Source organism: Malus domestica, chromosome 06, assembly GCF_042453785.1.
Source record: "Malus domestica chromosome 06, GDT2T_hap1".
Classification (NCBI taxonomy): domain Eukaryota; kingdom Viridiplantae; phylum Streptophyta; class Magnoliopsida; order Rosales; family Rosaceae; genus Malus; species Malus domestica.
The window spans coordinates 24,767,392-24,788,395 of NC_091666.1; the positions used below are offsets into that span (position 1 = coordinate 24,767,392).

The 21,004-nt window shown below is 33.4% G+C and overlaps 2 protein-coding genes across 2 annotated transcripts; one reads left to right on the forward strand and one right to left on the reverse strand.

Annotated features, from left to right (window-relative positions):
- The first annotated feature begins 3,036 nt into the window (after positions 1-3,036).
- Positions 3,037-5,069, forward strand: LOC103409635 (transcription factor bHLH14-like). Its single transcript, XM_008348440.4, has 2 exons — positions 3,037-3,857; positions 4,152-5,069. The coding sequence occupies exons 1-2, from the start codon at positions 3,122-3,124 to the stop codon at positions 4,841-4,843; spliced, it is 1,428 nt and encodes a 475-aa protein (XP_008346662.3). The 5' UTR covers positions 3,037-3,121; the 3' UTR covers positions 4,844-5,069.
- Positions 5,070-16,461: 11,392 nt separating this feature from the next.
- On the reverse strand, positions 16,462-20,796 carry LOC103437433 (probable lysophospholipase BODYGUARD 3). Its single transcript, XM_008375903.4, has 4 exons — positions 19,788-20,796; positions 19,366-19,697; positions 18,742-18,941; positions 16,462-17,226 (listed from the first exon to the last, which is right to left on the reverse strand). Exons 1-4 carry the CDS (start codon positions 20,314-20,316, stop codon positions 16,899-16,901), a joined length of 1,389 nt encoding a protein of 462 aa, XP_008374125.1. The 5' UTR covers positions 20,317-20,796; the 3' UTR covers positions 16,462-16,898.
- Positions 20,797-21,004: the final 208 nt, after the last annotated feature.

Consider the following 21,004-nt stretch of genomic DNA (forward strand, 5'->3'; position numbering starts at 1 on the left):
CATGAAAAAAAGAAGAATCTCGATCCCCTTCAGTCAACCATTTAACACGAGCTCTATCTTTCGAAAAGGCCTCCTGCATTTTGAGAGATTCCATTACTTTAGCCTTGGCAACAATCTCCTCTTCAAAAAGAACGTCATTGACCCTCATTTGAAATTCTCTATTGAATCATAGAGAGATTATGACGAGCATCAGCCATTCTATTATGAACATCACCAAAAACAGAAGAATTCCATTGGTGCAAACAAACTTTTAGAGCTTTCAATTTTTGCAGCATGATAAAATAGGGCAACTGCAGACACCTGTATTCAACCAACATTGAGTAACAGTTTCCCGAAAAGATGGATGTTAAACCCACATTGATTGAAAACGAAAAAGACGAGGACCACTACTCAAAATTCTTGAAGCAGAAAAAAATAAGAGGATTATGATCAGAAACTACCTTTGGCAAGGCTATGCAATTAGAGTGAGTCCATGAATCAAACCAACTTATATAATACAAAGAACGATTATGTTCTCAATAATTATATTTAAAAAGCTGTTTTCAATTACCAAATTAAAATTGCCTCACATTTTTTACATATCTACAATAATAAATGTAGCTCTTCATCCAATTTATTGAGCTTAAGTGTCATCTTGGATGAATTTTTCCTTGTACCTGTAACACAGATGGTATACCATGTGTTATTATATAAGTGGTGGGGAATTTTATTTTTTATGTTATTAATTTTTTAACACAAGAATCTCACAAGTTGTATAGAGACATGTGGTGTACCACTCCGTATTCCGGACATATTGAAAAATCTCTCTTCATCTTGACTACTATTGGAAAACAACACCACAAAAATTGAAGTCTTTTTCTTATTCTAAGCCAAAAAATAAAATTAAAAAAAATCTATTAAGCTAACTGACAATGGGACAAAAAGTACAGTGTGGAAAAGAGGGGGCAGGGTGGGGAAGCATCCAGCTCAAGTTGGGTTTTTTATGTTTTTTTATTTTATTCTTTTGTCCTTATTATTAAATAAAGTTAGTGGATGATTTTTTATTAAAATGAAAATTTTTGAAGCTCTTTTCATTAGTTTTCCTTTGATATTATCTCCACTTAATCCATCATGAAATTAATAAGTATAGGGTTTTTATGCAAAAAAATCATCAATGTACTTAAAAGTAAAACTATTTAATATAGGTTGTAATTTGTTTTGTGAGATGACTGATGTGAGACTTTGTGTTTTATTCAACACTAGATGCTCGTTTATTAGTCCTAGAACCTCGCTCACTGATCAGTTTCTTACTCCATTTATTCTCATCCTCTTGCTTCAATTCTATGTTCCATATCAATTAGAGTTACTCGTACGCACCGAAATTTCTTAAATAAAAAAAGGCTTTTTAGCCAAAATGGTCCCTATAATTTGCATAACTCTTCACTTTGGTCCTTGAGATTTGAAATCGATATAATTAGTCCCTGAGTTTGTCTATAATCAATCATTTTAGTCATTCCATGAAAAGTTTCAAAAAAATAAGAATAAAATGACAAAAATACCCTCAATTTTTGTCAAATCATTTTGGCTATTGTTTATTATATTGAGGGTAATTTTTTTCATTTTGATCCTTATTTAACATAAATTTTCACCCAATGACCAAAATGATTGATGATGAACAATCTCAGTGACCATTTATCTTGATTTCAAATATCAGGGACCAAAGTGAGGAATTAGACAAATCTCAAGGACCAAAGTGAGGAGTTAGACAAATCTCAGTGACCATTTTGGCTAAAAAGCCATAAAAAAAGGGTGCTTTAGATTTAGCCCCTTACAATTGTTGAACTCTAGATATAAACACACCTATATTAAAACATCTAAATAAAACCCAAATTTTGAATTTAATGCCAAGTAAGATAAAAGATGTCCATACATTTAAATTTATTTACAACACCATGCCACCAACATTAATATGGCTATTACGGTTTTGTTTTTTGTAGACTTTTAATTTATTATCTTTTGTTTGTCAACAACATTCAATTAGTTTAAGTTTTTTTTGCTTTTAATTTAAAAAAAAAAAAAAAGAAGAGAAGAAGTTCTTTTCTTCTTTTATGTGAAATCGCCTAATCCAAATCTAATTAGGTCAATATTCATTCTATTGAAAAAGTAGATACATTAACTTGTGAAAATTAAAACCAAAATAGGTAAAAATAAACTAGTAGATGCATTGTTTCTTGTAAAAACTAAACAATAGTTACATTATTTTCATAAAAATAAAAATAAACAATATGTAATTTTTTTTTTTAAATTACACAATAGGTACACAATTTTCATAATAATAGGTACTTTATTTTTGGAAGAAAAAAAAACTAGTAGAAACATTGTTTCTTTTAAAACTTAAACAATGAATTTATAAGGTAAATTAGTTTGCATGTATTTGCATATATGGGTTTGTTATTATGTAGCTACATTATTTTTCATGTATTTTACATATACTGGGTATATTATTTTTTTTTTTTTAAGCAATCTAACATTTTAAAAATTTAATAGTAGGTGCACTATTTGAATCAAATGTTTTTTTGTAGGTAAATTATTTTACATGAATTTTACATATATCAGGCATATATATGTGTGTGTGTGTGAAATAATTTACCTACATTCATATGTAAAATATAATTTTATTGACTCAATTAAGCATGTATAATAACATATATTAGACATGTTTTATGTTATTATATATTAAGCAATGAATTTATAACATTAATATTTTTTTTTTGTAAAATCATTAATTCTCCATTACCATCCGTGCATTAATTATGTACATCAAACATTTAAATAGGGTTAACAAAAATTCAAATAGGGGTATTTTAGTCATCCGAAATTTTTTTAATATTTGAAGTCAAACATAATTAATGAATTTGCTGTAGAATCTAATCAATGGGTTTTATTCAAGAAAAAAAACTTATGTCGGGGTTTATGTAGAGAAAATTAAGTTTTAAGGGCTAAAGTTATATTTTTAGTAAAAATATGTATTGGATTCTACCGTTCATTTCTGACTTACTTTGTCGCCTTACCTAATATTCGTTGTATAGAAGAGAGAGAGAGAGAGAGAGAGAGAGAGAGAGAGAGAGAGAGAGAGAGAGCCATGGAGGGGACTAATTCCTCCTGTTCTTCATACAATTTTGGTCAAGAAAACTCACCCACACTTCAACGTCTCCAGTTCATAATTCAGAATAGGCCCGTACGGTGGGTCTATTCAATTTTCTGGCAAGCCTCATCAAAAGACAGCGATGACCTAGTTTCTTTGTCGTGGGCTGGTGGCCACTTTCGAAGCACTAGGGACTTGGCCTCCATACAAAGTTACAACAAAGCCAATGTTTTCGAAGTTGTGGAGAGGAAGAAGGGGATTAGCAGAGAAGTTGAAGCTCTTTTCTATGAAGGCATGGATTTGGATGGTGGAGACGTTACCGACGCTGAGTGGTTTTACTTTTACACTGACTCTTTAACCCAGTCATTTACTGCCGGCCACGGTAATAGTAACATTCTGGGCCGTACGTTTTGTTCTGGTGGTTTTGTTTGGCTGGCAGGTGATCATGAGCTTCAGTTCTATGAGTGTGAGAGAGTGAAGAAAGCAAGAATGCATGGAATTCAAACTTTGGTTTGTATTGCAACTTCATGCGGAGTAGTTGAACTAGCTTCTTTGGATGCGATCAAAGTAGATTGGGATCTTGTGCAGATATCAAAGTCGCTTTTCGGATCAAAGAACAACAACAACATGGTCTCAAAGCAGCTGAGCAGCAGCCGTGAGGACCATGTACTTGTTCCGCTACTAGAAAGTGGAATGTTTTCGGGAGCTGAACAAAGAGACTGGACAACACAAGGTAACGAAATTGGTCCGAAAATTTTCAATACTATGAGTGTTTGGATGGTAACAATACCAAATACCAATTTACAGATCCAGGGTCTATTGATAACGGTACTGTAGATTCATACTATTGGTACCAAGCGGTCTTTTCTCCCTTCACTTAAAAATATTTTCCTGATCTTTTATTTAGGGCATTTTACTTAAAATATTCAGCTAATTTCTCTAAATACCGATATCTTGTTGATATTTGTGTTTTTGTACACTCCTCCCAATTTTTCATTGCTTTGATGTTTAATATTTTGACGTGAAGGTGGTACAAAAGAAGTACCTCCTGTGACTATGGGTGGATCATCCGACTCAGGACCTTCCGACTCTGTTGGAAATTTCACCTCTGAGAATATGGAGAACATACGACTGAAAAAGAGAGGACGCTCATCAAACCGTGAAAGTGGTAGATCAGAAACACCAATAAACCATGTTGAGGCAGAGAGACAGAGGCGAGAGAAGCTTAACCGTCGATTCTATGCCCTCCGCGCCGTTGTTCCCAATGTTTCCAGAATGGACAAAGCTTCTTTACTTTCTGATGCAGTTGTATACATCAATGAGCTGAAAGCAAGGGTTGAGCAACTGGAGGCCAAAATCCAAGCACAACACCTGAAGCCCGTTGTTGACATTGGAGGCCAAACCACCAGCTCCATAATTGATCCTCATCAAACAAGGCCGCGGCTATCATCAAGTTATAATAATAGAGCAGCTGGGGCTATGGAAATAGAAATGAAGATCGTAGGCTCAGAAGCCATGATACGAGTTCAGTGTCCGGACTGCGATTACCCTAATGCTAGATTGATGAATGCACTCAAAGACCTGGAGTTACAAGTTTATCATGCAAGCATATCAAGTGTTAAAGGGTTGATGCTTCAAGATGTTGTAGCGAGAGTGCCTCAGGGTTTCACAAGTGAGGAGGCCCTGAGAATTGCTATTATAAATAGATGGTACAACTAGAAGTTACAATTCAATAATTAGTTTCCCTTGCTAATGAGGAATGATTTTGGGTATTGGTGACGAACTCATTCTTTTTTCCTTGTTATAGTTGTAACTCAAAATTGAAGATGTGTCCGCCAAGTTTTAGGAGGGAAATATGCGTAAATTAGTTATGTATTGGATTGTTTTCCAAGTCCCTAAATGTTGGTTCTTCTTGCAACGATGATATCAGTAGTTAATAAGCTAACCTATTCATCTCCTATATCTCTCTCTGAAGAATATGTGAGAAACTATTGCATATCTTTATATACACCATGTGCGATATTGGTGTATCGAATATGAAAAATACTACTAGGTAACTTGTACATGTCACGTTAACTAATGACTTTACCTCATTGGATATTAATTGTATGTATCACTTGTTACATCATATATATATATATATATAGAGTACACCAATCTAATATAAATATATGGTCTCTCTAATTAACATCACTCATCAAATATTTACATGAAATATGCTGGTCTACGTATAGCTATTTTTTGGTTTTTAGTTTTATTTTTGTTTAGTGATGGAGGAAAATACATAGAAGAAACTAGAGATATAAAAAAAATGGTGGAAAAATATGTGTGAAGAAATATATAGGTAAAGGAATATAAAATGAAAACAACAAATATAAAATTAAAAACTATTTTCTGACAAAAAAAAAAAATTATTATTTTAAGTTTTTTTTTTTTTTTTGGTTATAATTCATTTTTCTTTATACATTTCCCTTTCTCCCACCACTCTTATCCATCCGTTCCTGCCTACATATAGTCTCACGTCTCAAGCACAAAACACGGAAATGTAAAAAGCAAAAAGACCAAAGTTAGCAAATCAGTCCCAAAAATAAAAAATATAAGAACTAAAAACCATTACAAGAAATGTCACATCTCGGCTCGGGCCCCCACCACATTCCGGGCTCGACTCCGTCGTAGTACGATATTGTCCGCTTTGAGCCCCAACCACGCCCTCATGGTTTTGTTTCTGGGAACTCACACGAGAACTTCTCAGTAAGTCACTCATCCTAGGATTGCTTTCTCGCGAACTTGCTTAACTTCGGAGTTACGATAGAACCCGAAGCCAGTGAGCTCCCAAAAGGCCTCGTCCTAAGTAGAGATGAGAATATACATATAAGGCTTATAGGATCCACTCCCTGGATGATATTGGATGTTACAAGAAAGAAGAAAAGTACCAGTCAGTAATTTAATTATAAAATGGTAGCTTCTCACCAAGTTCCATTTTTTGAGACCGGGGATTCAATAATATTAGACTTTATTTTTACTTTTGTTAGATAAATGCAAACTTCCATTGCAATACAAAGCCAAATTAAGACTGTATACATTTTGTTTTTATTTATTTTTAGTTTTTGTGCTAAAGAGATAAATATATCGTATATGTGCTAAAGAGATAATTTATGAAACTCAAAACTAAGTACTTTTACATTCTAAAGAATAAAAACTTTTATTGAATAGTCAACATCGTAATTATGAAGGCCTCTTTCTATTTCGTTTTTAATTAGTTTTTGTTTTAGTCTTTTGTGTAATAGATTCTGAAAAAGTATGTGAAAGTTAGGAAGAATGCATAATGAAGGATGCGGGAAGAAATTAAAAAGGAATGTGTATAGAATGATAAATAAATCGAAACTAAAACAAAAAATGGAAAAATTATTTGAAGTGTTATAATTTTTATGTATTTATTTTCTTATAATCTCATTTATCTCATATAATGATAAATAAATCGAAACTAAAACAAAAAATGGAAAAATTATTTGAAGTGTTATAATTTTTATGTATTTATTTTCTTATAATCTCATTTATCTCATATACTTTCTTTCTGGCACAAAAACAAAAATTGAAAATGAAATGATATTTCTCAAACGGCTCATAAGTTCTACTAAAATTTTGAAATGTCTATTCTCCAACGGATCATGTACCATGCTTGTATGATTAGATCTTCCAACTTCTTGCACGAACTATAAACCTAACAGGAAATGAGACGAAAACAACAGATTTCGAATCAACATTTTATTTAATCGGGTCGTTATTGGGTCACCCGTATCAATTCCTAAAATATATATATATATATATATATATATATATATATAGTTTGGTAATTTTTAACTACAAATTAAATTACATTTAAAATTCATAATAATTTTTACAAGTGTGAAAAATGTGAAACAAATATGAAAAACGCTTTGATGATGGATACATCGTCGTTTGGATTTTTAAAACCCTCCAAACCCTCATGAACTGTGTTTTTAGGTGGAGTTGAAAATGTGTAATAATTCATAATAAATAATTTACAAGTGCGAAAAATGTGAAAACTTTATGCCAACGCTCGTGATCACATCTCTTGCACTTGTCGATGGTTACATTGTCATTTGGATTTTTAGAGTTTAGGTTTAGGGTATGTAGATAGTATTTAGTGATAACGTAGTATGTAGATACTAATTTAGTATGACGTTTTTCATGTGATTATTTTTTAAGTAAAATATATTTTCTGTAATAGGTGATGGGTCATGCCATATTACCTGTTAATTTTAACAGGTCGAGCGAGTCATATTACTCATTCATTTTAACAAGTTTGACACAACTTGATCTATTAAGATATCGAGATGTTACAAAAACAATCTGAATACAATAAACACGACACGATCACTAGGTCTATGTATGATGTTTGGAATAAGACACCAGGTGACCAAATTCATTCATACAAATATTCATGAATCTTGAAGAGACTTTGAAAACACACATTAAACCCATGATGAAAGAGAAACAAAGATTCTAGATGGGCTAAGAAAAATACTGAAAATACAAAATGAAAAACATGTGTGATTTTTGTTGACATGTCCTAATTTGTTAGCCCAGCGTTTACTAAACAAAACCAGAATCTTGAAATGTTGCTCATCTATGGAACACGTGCTGAAAATTCACCCTCGTGGGCTGCTCATGCGCATGCATCAGTGGTTATCGTAAACCCTAAATTTTTTTTGCCACTGATCATTTACCAATGACATAAACATAAATTGTTCTAGAGGATATAATTACCTCCATAGCCCCATATATAATAGTACATTCTGTCCTCCATTTTGAAGCGTCGTTGTTAGAGCATCTCTAAGGGATTCCCAAAATTCACTTTAAAAGTGTCATTTGTTAACTTACGTGACACTTTTTTTATTACCTTTAAAGTTTATGACTTTAATCGGCTCTCAACGATTTAACCTGCTCTCAAATTTTATTGTTCTTTTTAAATATTATACTTTTAGAAAAGAAACGTGATTGGGTGAATACAACAACAACAAAAATCTTATCCCACTAGGTGGAGTCAACTATATGACTCATAGAATGTCACTGTACTCAGTTTTGTGTCATGTTTTCCGTTAGATCCAAGTAGTCCAAGTCTTTTCTTAGAGTCTCTTTTCAAGTCTTCTTACGTCTTCATCTACCCCTTTGACTCTGAACCTCTGTCTCGTAATCACATCTTCTAAGCGGAGTGCATGTAGGTCTTCGTTTCACATATACAAACCACCTTAACTAATTTTCTCTCATCTTTTCTTCAATTTCGGCACCTCCTAATTTACCTTAGATATCCTCGTTCTTAATCTTGTCCTTTCTCGTGTGCCCACACATCCAACGAAGCATTCTCATCTCTGTTACACTCATTTTTTGTACGCATTGATGCTTCACCTCCAACGTTTCGTGCCATAAAACATTGATGGTCTTATTGTCATCCTATAAAGTTTTCCCTTGAGTTTTAGTGGCATATGACAGTCGCACAACACACATGATACATTGTTCTACTTCATCCATCCAACTTGTACTCTATGATTAAGTTGTGCATAAGTAAATAATATTAGTATATCGTGGACACCAATTTGTTAAATTGAAAAGGTAGTAACTTTGTATTTTGAAGAGTGAGTTGTTATTAAAACTCTCCTTAAAGTACCCTAGAAGGCTAGAACCCTCCTTGAACCCCATTTATCCCCTAAACTTAGATTATTAGTCTTCCTTCCCTATTTTAATAGTAAACTAATTAAAAAAAAGTTTCACAAATCTTTTTCTTAACAAATAACACAAAAAACTTTGTTTAATAACAACAATGAAACTCATTATTGTATCAGTTATCAGACGTGGCCCAACATGCCTAATTTGGCCACTTATATTAAAGAACAAGGCTTCGCTGCTTAAAAACAAGCAGGAAGGAATTGCTTATGAATCCGACCGGCTCTGTAGTTTTGAGGCTAGCTTAGATCTTTTTGCCGCTTTGGGGAACATCTTGGCCTTCAACAACAACTTGACAAGTTAAAACTTGAACTAACAACTTGGACACTTGTCAAATTGTTATTAGGTGAGAGCAGGAACTCCTGCTTGTTTTTAAGCAACCAATCTATGTACTATATTAAAAAGACAAAGCCCAAAGTGGAGAAGAGATCCTTTCCAGATCTCTTCCACCAAGGCAACCGGATCAAGTGATCTGAGCCTTTAAAATTTCATCCAACGGCCCACCTGTTTTGACCCCTTTGAAATTGGGTGGGCTTTTCGTGTAATTTTATCCGGCAACCTTGGAACAAACCAATATCTAATTAGTTTTTTGTGTAAACTTGCATCTTGCCTCCATTAGCCTCATATACATTTGACTAGCTTCGTGCATGCAGAAAGCATTTTTTGAATCACAATGTGTTACGCACTACTTAATTACACGTTTTAAATGTATTTATATGCGTGAATTGACAAAAGGAAAGTCAAATATTGGAAGTAAATGAATAATTTTAGATCATGCTAGAAGAAACCCCTCATAAACCAATCAAAGCAGCTGAATTCACATAATAAAATCAGTCTTTCAATTTCCATCTACATTCTGTTGAATTTACATTATGAATAGAGAAAATAATATTTAATAAACAACTGATTGAATCACAGTATTGCTAACTCATTGTGAGATTAAACTCATTGTGGAGCCAAAAATAATCACAAGGCGACACGTGGATTTTTGACAAAAAAGACAAAACTACCCTTGAGGTATACCGGGATTCCTACGCGCAAGCAGCATGCAATTATCCCTCAACCAAGTCAAAAGTGCCCAAAATAGGTATCAACTTAAAACCTAATTTATTCATATATTTCCCATTTCATTATTTAGCTAATCAATTAGCTAAATAATATACTTATTCCTTTCATATTTCCTAAAATCATAATAATTGACTAATTAAGGGATTAATTACCTAATCAATCCCTTAATTATCAATTGAAACACCCATCCAAACCTAAAACTACTAAAATGGCCGGCCAATCCCATCAAGAAAAGTAAACCATCTTATTCTCCACCTTTTCCACTATTTTCCCTTTTTAATTACCCTAATTAACTAGCCAATTAATTCCAAAAACCACCAAAACATTCATTTTATGTTTAATAGGCAAATAAATTGGCTAATTAAACCTAAATCAAACACAAAAACCCTAGCCACCTCCTATCCCTATAAATATACTCTCATTCTCACCAAAAAAGCCAATTCCAACACTTTGGCAAAAATCCCAAAATTCTCTAAACACTATTTCTCTCTAAATTCTAACTTTGACATCGGAGGTTCTTCGGCCAAAGCCCCCCCCATTCATCGTGGGCGCGTGAGGCTCTTGGCCTTAACCTAAGGTGTTAATTGTTTTGTAGGTGCAAAATTGTCCAAGATCAAGGAGGAAGAAATTTGCATCCACACTCATCCCCTCCTCCTTAGTGTAGATAATATCGTTTGTTAAAAAAAAAAATCATTTGACAACTAATTTAATCACATTATTATGCGCATGCGAAAGATTTTTTTTATAATCCACATTACACACCTATCAAGATGTTTTGAACGTGTTTAAAAATAGAGAAAATAATATTTAATGAATAACTGATAGAATCACGTTATTGTTAGCCTATTGTGAGGTACTAATTTAAAAAAAAATTATATATATACACAAAAATAATTAATTATTAAAAAAACAATGTTAAAATGACAAAAATACCCCTACATTATTTTGGGCTGCTTTTGTAATTTTTTGTTTTGGGGGCATTTTTGTCCAAACATTTTTGGTGAAACTTATGATCCCAATAAACATTGTTCAATTTATTGATGGCTTTATATATAGAGATTAGTTGGTTAATTAGTTGTAATGCATCATGTATCCATTGTATTTGTTTCCTACGTTTTAGGCCGAAAGTTTGGGAACATATAGATGCTATGGGCTTGAAGAATGAGCCACTATTAATAGTGGGGTTAGCTCAAGTAGCTGCTCAAGAACTTCTAAGCAGGGCCCATTTCTCCTCCCCCTCCGTGGTGAGGTACGGACAATAAAACCTTCGTGCCATCCATCCATTCCTCAATTTTATGCACGGGTAAATTTTGCAGAAAGTGGTACTAGCTTTTTAATTCACATTTTTGCATTGTTGGTTAATCGATGGACTTGATCCTCTATTTCAAGAAATATTTTGTGCAAGATCTCTTTGGTACTTCATGATCTCCAATTCTCACTCACCCCATTAAACTTGCACTCCATATATTTTATTTTTGACATACTTAGGCGAAAATCTTTAGATTTTAACATTTCTCACCAAATGTTAAGCTTCGCATTTACTTCCTCCTATGTTTCATCTATCAACATTATATCATCTATGAAAAGCATACACCAAGGGATATCTTCTTGAATATGTCTCGTTAACTCGTGCATTACCAATGCAAAAAGATAAAGACTTAAAGCTGATTCTTGGTGTAACACTATGGTTATGAGAAAACTTTTAGTTTGTCCTTCATGAGTTTTTACTACAATCCCATCATATATACCTTTTATTGCTTGGATATATGGATATATGTTATTCGTACTCCTTTCTTCTTTAGAATCCGCCACAGAATTTCTCTTATGACCCTATTATACGCTTTTTCCAATTCTATAAAGACTATGTGCAAATCCTTTTGCATATCTCTATATCGTTCCATCAATCTTCGTAGGAGATAAATTGCCTCCATAGTCAAGCGCCCTAGCATGAACCCAAATTGGTTGTCTGACACTCGTGTCTTGTCTCAGTCTATGCTCATTTATTCTCACCCAAGGATTCATTGTATGACTCATCAATTTAATACCTCTATAGTTTATGCAATTTTGTATGTGTGCCCTTATTTTTGTAGATACGCACCAAAATACTTTTTTGCTACTCATGTTAATAAACTTGTTAGTGATAATGATATTTACAATTAGTGATGACACATCAACATTCTTTTCTTTATAAAAAAACAACGGATGTTTGTTTTTTACTTGGACTATTTCTATCATATCCTTTTATGCTATGAAACTTGCATCTCATCATCGATTGATTGTTATCCTGATATCTTTAATTATGATGCTTAATGAACGCGGGGTTGTAATTTGTTTCTTGTCATGCTAATGTTGAGAGACGGATGCTTCTGTTGTTGCCGAATTATTTGACAAAAGAAAAAGTTGTAAAACTGTGAATCTTAAAACTGATGTAAATCAGATGGTGAAATGGATTGTAAATCAAGTCAAAAGGTACATATTGGATAGCAAGAATAAAGCTTTGCATATTTGTGCTCCAGTGCCTGATTTGGGACCATAACCCACCATTTGGAAGAAAACGCAAAGCGCATCAAGCTCGCTGTTGTGACGTGACATACGAGCGTTTGGGCCAAAATCTATCAGTTACAGCATAATTAGAATAATGACATTAATTCGTAGTACGACCGTCACCTTCCTTCTTCCTTTTGAGAGATTTTTCAGTATGATCGTCACACGAAGTGGTACACTACGTATCCTTATATAAATGGTGGGTTATGTGTGTTAAAAAAATTAATAGCTTAAAAATTAAAATTTTCCACTATTTGCAAAAAACACATTGTGTATCATCCGTTTTTCCATCACAGCTAAAAATTTCTTCTTAATTCCTGTCAACCTATATTGTTTGCTTCTATCAATACCTATTACATACAAACCTACAGTGCTGTCAATGTAGTTGGCTTGGCCCATATGCTGATTTAGCCACTACTGGTGGTACTTTATATCAAAAGAGACCGTAAGATCTGACTCGCGATATGTTAATATCCTTCAACAACCTGGACGAATACTAGCCCTCTGCACAAAAATCAACTATTTGCCTTACTATTATTTATATAAATTTCTACGCCAACTCCCACACTTCAGTTACTCACTACATATCAGAAACAATTCAACCCTACTATATATATATATATATATATATTATATAATACTTTGGATAATCTTCATTTGAGGTATCTTTACCACATAGATTTCATAATCAGAACCGTTTAATTTCTTAATCTTCATTTAAAGATCATCTCTAAAAAAATTATTCAAATTAGATATCTTTTAATCATCTAAAACATCTATTTAATAGATACATTTAAATGTAAATGATCAATAATCTGCAAATGAAATTAAGAAATGAAATTTGTTTTAAGTATATAATTTATACGGTGAATATATCTTATTCGCAATGGGTGAGATATGTAAATTATGTCTTCCTAATGTGAATGTTTTCTTTGCACGGTGTGAATATGAAGATTTGATCGCGTCAACTTTTTATGATGCATGAACAAAATTCACAGTCGGACATCTGAAAAAGTAAAGCATTACTCACAAATATAATGCGCACATCACGCCGTCAAAGTTGGGCGGAGATTTTCTCTCAAATATAAATCCTGGGCCATGGAAGTCGAGTTCATGTCAAGATTTAGGGGCAACAAGTCAAAATCGTGTACTTGAATTATTATGAACATGTTTGTAGTTTGTGAACTGTAGAAGACGTGTAGTAATCAGAATTTAGAAATTAGTATGCCAACAATTAAGATGACCTGGTATATTATACCTAACAGAGTACCATGCATTTACTACTACAACCATATTTCCTTTCCTTTTTGGCCAAGAAATTTCTGAATTTGGTCACTGGAATTTGGTCTCTCCACAGCATCATGTGCCTCGTACCTGTATGGGTCGCCATGTAACCACTAAAATCAAATTTCTTTGTTTTTTTTTTAAAGGAAACAACTTTTTTTAGTACGAGTGGCATTTTACATTAATCTCTACTAATTAATAAAACTTTCTTTGTCAATCAAAAGAGGGTGAAAAAGGCTACTTAGTCTTTTATCACACACAAAAAATGATGGGCAATAATGTAATTTCACATGTCCAAATTTTACTGTTTTTTATTGAAGCCTCACCTACAGGTGATATTAAAATACCTCCAATATTAAAAAATAATTAAAAAAATAAAAAATAAAAACCAAAAACAAAAACCTCTCACTTCCCCCACGTTTTCTCTCTCCCTCTGTCCTTCTCATTTTCTAAAAAAATTTGTTCATACACACAAAGTGTGTAGGCAAATACTAATCTACATTAAGAGAAGAAAGAGAGTATAAACCTGAAACATAATGGTTTGAAACGAAAGACCCTAACCACCATGATAATCTACCACTTACAACGACATATTTCATTCAGTAAATAAATGCATTGAGTCTTCAACACCCACTTAGTAATTTAGTAGTGTGACATCTCCACATTGATATTTGATGACTATCACAACAAAACAAAAAGAAAGGGGTCGTTATTTTTCTAATCATTGAAATGTTTTGAAGTTACACCAGGTGCCAAAAGTTTTAATGATTAAATTGCTACGTTTTAATCTTTGTAATATTTTAAGAGTTTAATGTTAATACACGTATGAATTAGTTGTCATCACTTGGAGGCACATGATTGAGAAACTATCTTCTAGAAACAATATTTCCCCACTTGAGTCATTACTTTGGAGACATTTTATGCTTGCAGTTATGTTAAAGAACTGCTTTTGTATAAATTTTTTTTGAGTTCTTTAGAAATAGAGTCTTGCGACTCATGTTCCTAAAACAAAATCCACCTAATATATTTTTTTTTAACAAATAATATGATTTATATTAAGAAGAGAAATTGACTAAGCCTCACAATGAACTAGCAATAATGTGGTTCAAATTCCTTTTTGGCGAGAATCGAACATAAAACTTTTCACTTATAAGTGAAGAAATATACCACTAGATCATAATACTAAATAGCAAATCCACCTAATATTAAACATCCGAATAAAACTCAAATATCAAATAAGTTACCATGCAGACAAATAGTGTCCTTTTATCACAAAATATTTACCATTTATGCCACAACACCCTAGCTAGTCATGTCAATTAATATAAATTCTCACTATAATTATGATGAACAATTTTTCTTTAACAAATAACCCATATAGAAATTCCAAGTATAAATATTATAATACATTCTAACAAAAATTAAAAATATATAAATCAATTTACTTATATGTCGAGTTTTAATTAGAGGAATTGAATTTCAAGAGGTAAAGTCATATTTTTAGTAATTTTTTGACAAACTATGTTGTTAGTAGGTTAAATTGTCAGTTAGTAGGGGAAAAGGGGATTGGTGATTGAACCCACACTAGAGTGTATGGACATACATAATTGCTTTCTGTCACTGCAGTAAACGCCATATATGTTTTTATAATAATAAAATGAGGGCAAATACACGACACCACTTTTTTTACACATTTTTTTGTGAGGCCCACCCACTTCTTAAAGTATTTCAATGATCCAAACCGTCTATCTTCTCTCAAAGATCGATTATGTCTACCAAAAATCACTCAAATCCAAAACCATATGACCGTTGGATTAAGGATTTAGAGTTTCTGTGTAAAGTCATATTCGTCCATTTTCTTTACTACAAATGAATGTATTACGGTTTCGTTTTGTCTAATTATTTTGCAAGGATGACCTATTAATTATGTTATAAAAGACAGACGGTTCGGATCTTTAAAATACATTACGTAGTAGACCCCACAAAAACTTACGTCAAAAGTTGTATAAAAATGTGGTGTCATGGTCCCCAATAAAAAATTATAAAGACAAAACCTAATTCCTATTATTTATATTTCTTTTTAGGAGCTATACTAGGAGAGGAAAATGCGAAAACTTAACAATACAAGCGTTATATTTGTTATTCCCTAGAGAAGCAAGCTCATGGCTTCATCAAACCCCTTAAGACATCGTTCATCACAATAAATATTAGCCGTGGGAGAGCTTTGCTACTTGCAATTATCTCAAAAGGATTTGTGAATTTCTATGTTTCTACACTAAATTCAATTTTTTAACAAATGATATTATCTACACTAAGGGGAGAGGGATGAGTTTAGCCTCACAATGTGCTAACAATAATGTGGTTCAAATTCGCCTTTGACGAGAATCGAACCTAAGACCTGTCACTTACAAATGAAGAAGAATACCACTAAAATGTAGTACTAAATGGCTACACTAATTAAACTATTGGAAAAATGAGAGTTTAAACCCTAAACAAAATAAATTAAAAAGAAGAGTATTCGTCATTGTAATTCACCACTTCCAACTTTTCCTCATTGTCATAATTTCGATTCTAGTGTTCAATTCATCTCACTTTGAACAGTCATACAAATGGAAAAGAGAGAGAGAGAGAGAGAGAGAGAGAGCTAAGAACCAAGGAGAGAACCCATGAGAGAGGGAGAGAGAAAATGGAGGTGGTTTATTGCTCAACTTCTTCCGCTCTTATTATATACCTGTCAAGATTCTATTCATATGATAAAACTTGAAACCATTATTTACCATGTAATCTTACACTTGAAACCAACAACTGGAGAAGAAAAAAAAACAAGGCTTAATTTTACAGAATTTCATGTTCACTTTAATCTTATCAACTTGCTGATAATTTTATGACTTAGGGTTTCGGCCACGACAACCCCACAATACACAGGGTAGCGATTTTCACATCGTCTAGCTAGCTAGCTAGAATGCCTACCTGAGACCTCCGCAGTTGAAGAGGGATAAATTTGAGCCTCCCATTATCTCATATTAACTCAGGCTACTTTTATATATCGTCCTCTTTGCTATTTGGATATTAAGACGTGCAATCATATAGACTCAACATGCCCTCATCAGATTAAAGGTCTTAGTTATTTATCTTAATCCCTTGATGAATTTCTCCAAATATTCTCAAGCTCTCTAGCAAAAGCTCTCTGTCTTCCGACCACGATGGTAATGTGATCTTTCTTGTCAATCACCTTCACACGTGCCCGAGGAATTTTGGATTGCACGTTATAGCTGCACTCGACCGGGATAAGCTCATCATCTTTGCCATGAAACAAATTTACGTCGCATTTTAGATTGTCTCGGACAGCGTCTAGGTATTTCTCCATCTTGCCGGCAGTGCCACATATAATGTTGTGCAATGTGTGCCATGCTGCGTTATGGGTGTGACAGAAGAAACCTTCGAGCAAGAAAGTCCTTATTCTGTAGTGTACAAAAGAAAACTAATTAATTCGCTACGAAAGTTGGTATATTTACTTGTAACATTTAGTGACTCTTTCTTTGTAAATTCAGAATTATTAACGTAGATGCACGTCTAAAAAATGTTAATATTTAAAGTATGTTATGCAGACAGACAACCAAATTTGTTAGTGCAGTATTTTCATCTGTGTAATTTAATTTTAATTTGTTTAAATTATTACTTGCATTAGAATAATAATATATGTTTAAAATATGCTACATACATACATACATACATACATACATACATACATACATATATATATATATATATATATATATATATATATATATATATATATATATATATATATATTGAATCACCTGCCACACTGCAAGTATCGACTTTTATATGGGAATCAACTCTTGCAGCTACATTTTACAGCATAATAAATGAAGAAACAAAATTAAATTCGAACTTGGAATTGTAAGTCTCCATCGGTTGTGACATTTGGTCACATATATTTGACCCATGTCCCTCACGCAACGAAGAAGAAATATGACAATTGGACCCGTCTTTGGATGGTCTTATTCCATTGCACCATACCTTCCCTAATTTTAAAATTTTACTCAAACTCTAGAGAAAATAAAAAAGTATATCAAACCTATGAGGTTTATATGTGGTGAAATAAAAGATTTTGGATAATACTTTCTTTCATTGGCGAATAATGTATCTTGACCAAATAAAATCAACGATCAAAATCGTTCAATTTATTAATCTTCATTTGAAGATCAATCCTACAAAAAACCATTTGAATTAGAGATCATTTAATCATTCGAACGTTCAAATAAATGGATGGCTCATTATGACTATCTTCCTTTATACCTACACCGTCAATTTGTTCTATGCATTTAAATGACTAAATAATCTTTGATTGAAATGATTTTTTGTAATGATTATCTTCAAATGAAAATTAAGAAATTGAAAGGTTATGATATAAATTTTGTACTGTCTAGATACGTTAATAAAGGGGGAATGAGCTCATCCTCAATAAGAAATGCAAGTATTATCTACAAAATTTTCTTTTCCTTATCAACCAAGGAAATATAAATTTGAACCTTAACATCTTTGATCAAATACAGCGTTGTATTTAATGCAACATAAAATGAACGTGTCAATTTAAAAACAATATACGCTGATGAATAAAAGGAAGTTTTCATTTTTTGTATTACGGTGGTAAAAATCAAAGTTACTAAAGTTATGGTAGCCCAACCATCACACAAGCAGATTGCCAGCATGCAGTTACTGGTTGCAGATGGGTTGGTTTAGGATCTATTTAGCCATCACTGTTGGACCAATCAATCTAACACACATAAAAAATTAAAAAGTTGTCCCACAACTACCGTTTTGAAGGTTGGGAAATTAATGGCAGATAAGATTATATAACATGATTTCGTGTGTCTAAAAATAGGCTTATTGGGTGGTTAGGAATTTTAACACAAGAAAATATTCTACAAAGGATGCTGATGAAAATTTACCTGTTTCTGGTGATTAGTTTGGTAAGAAATTCCACAAACCGGTGGTTCTTGCAAATGAGCAAACAAATAGTCCTTGAGATGTGCTCGTACCAGCAAGCAATGGAGGCGCCGAATGCAATCACTGGCCACACCCGCCGTGGCGCCACCCTCCTCATCACGTATTGTGTTGCTTGTTCTCCCTTTGGTATTGGGTAATATGGCTGCCACGTCACATGTTAAGAAAATATACATTAGAAAAATACTCAAATCAGCTGGTTTAAAGCCAAAACTATGCACAAACTTGTGGACAAATAATAACCCATATAAACGTACACCTTTACTGGATGTGACAACATAATACAACTGTTGAAGAATGTAAAACAATTTACGGGTTAATGTTGTGCTTATTTTTAGCAAAAATGATTTTTGCATACTTTTTTTTTTCTTCTGTACAGTGTATTTTTATCATCTGGGTTTTTCTTTTCGTCTTCAATCAGAATGCCAAAAAATAAGCAAAAATGTGTAATAGAAGAAAAAAAGTACGCTGAATTCAGTTGTCATATTTAAAACTGCGCGGTTTTAAATCAGAATCTAATTTTAAGATTTGAGTGGTGTAAGGGTCATAAATATGTTAAAAAAACTTACAGGTGCAAGTAAGGTGAGGGACTTGATGGAGGAAGGGTGTTTAACGGCAAGAGCAAGGGCAAGAATGCAACCCAATGAATGAGCCACAATGTGGAAGGATTTAACATTGTTGGGTTCAAGCACAGATCTTTCGATGATCTCCAGATGCTCTCTAAGTGTGTACATGGAGTCGGTTGGCTTTGGACTCCTCCCAAACCCCAACAGATCAATAGCAAAAAGTCTAAAACTTGATTTTGCAGCACTTGAAAAGTTTGGGAACAATGTCTCTGTCCAAAATGCTGATGATGAAATGAACCCATGTATGAATAGAACATCTTCTTGTCCCTTATACTCTGAAATCACAACAATTAAATTAAAAAAAATGTCACATATATGTTTTTGTAGAGCTGAAGAAAATGAAAAATATATTATCGGTAATTTACCTCTAGGTCCATCGGTTTTAACAAAGAGTGTTTCTGTGCAATTAGAGGTCCAAGATGTGCAAAATTTGCAATCACAGTCCGACCACCTTGGGATTGGATGCAAATGTTGGCCTCCAATCTTCCCTTCAAGCATTTCAACAATGGTAGAGTTGACCGAGAAGGTCGATCGAGCAGTTCCTTTCTTGATCTCCTTCATGCTCAGCTTTGAGACCTCGGACAAGAGCGAAGGGCGAGTGTAGAGCGTGTCCGAGATCTCCTCAAGTTGCAGCTTGGTTGAGCTAAGGCAGACAATTTTTGACTCACCTTGTTCGGAGACCAAGATTTTGCCACTGCCGGTAATGGTTTCCTTGGAGGAGGAGCAATAGCAAGGCTTCCATTCTGCTTCGATGAAAAAATCAGCAACTTTATACACAAAACAAAGGATGAAATCCACAAGGTCGAGAACCGAAAACACAATGAAGCTCACAGCCTCGTTTATGACTCTTCCGACCAACGTTAAAACCAACTTGGTTTTTCTCATTGCAGCCATATGTAGCAAAGCTAATAAGGACCCAAAAAACACACACCAATCCCTAAATAGTATTAGTGGCGATGGATTAAATATGGTTTAGGGTCAGAGAGAGAAGAGTCTCAGTGTGCAGACTGCAATGCCGTAGCTGAGAGTTCCTTGTTCCTCTGATCTCTCTCTTAATAGAAAACCCAATAGTTGAAATAAGAGATGAAATATAGGAGGTGGGGCATGCCTCACTTTCACTATCTAGTATCTACAGATGGCTGGTGAAAGTAACCATGGGACAAACTTGCTCACTCTCCCTATCTCTGTTATAAAGATATAACCCATGTTACATTTTATTTAAGCGTGTGGGAGAGTTGAAGCGTGTGTGTGTGTGTGTGTGTGTGAGAGAGAGAGAGAGAGAGAGAGAGAGAGATAGAGAGAGAGAGAGAGAGAGAGGGAGAGAGAGGGATGGCTTGCATTGCAATGGCAATTGACAATCCAAGTTAGCAACAGATGGGAGTGAAAAGGAATTGATTGTTCATAAACATGGTTTGTTGGCCAAGATAAAAGGTAGGTGGTGGTTGAACCCCCCAGGTATAGCAACAAATTCTCCTCCTCAGCAAAGATTTGGTCTATACTTTAATAATTATTACCCAATAAAATGTTGTTGTATAATTATTTTAAGTTTAATTAAATCATAGATATAGACGGACCAAGTTGT

What these genes read in the sequence shown, in the direction of transcription:
- LOC103437433 (XM_008375903.4), bottom strand. Translation starts at nt 20,316, where the DNA reads ATGGCTGCAATGAGAAAAACCAAGTTGGTTTTAACGTTGGTCGGAAGA. An exon ending in CCCTCACCTTACTTGCACCT is followed by an intron (nt 18,942 to 19,365) that starts GTAAGTTTTTTT and finishes GTGACGTGGCAG; the next exon opens with CCATATTACCCAATACCAAA. An exon ending in AAACTAATCACCAGAAACAG is followed by an intron (nt 17,227 to 18,741) that starts GTAAATTTTCAT and finishes TGTACACTACAG; the next exon opens with AATAAGGACTTTCTTGCTCG.
- LOC103409635 (XM_008348440.4), top strand. Translation starts at nt 3,122, where the DNA reads ATGGAGGGGACTAATTCCTCCTGTTCTTCATACAATTTTGGTCAAGAA. An exon ending in AAGAGACTGGACAACACAAG is followed by an intron (nt 3,858 to 4,151) that starts GTAACGAAATTG and finishes TTTGACGTGAAG; the next exon opens with GTGGTACAAAAGAAGTACCT.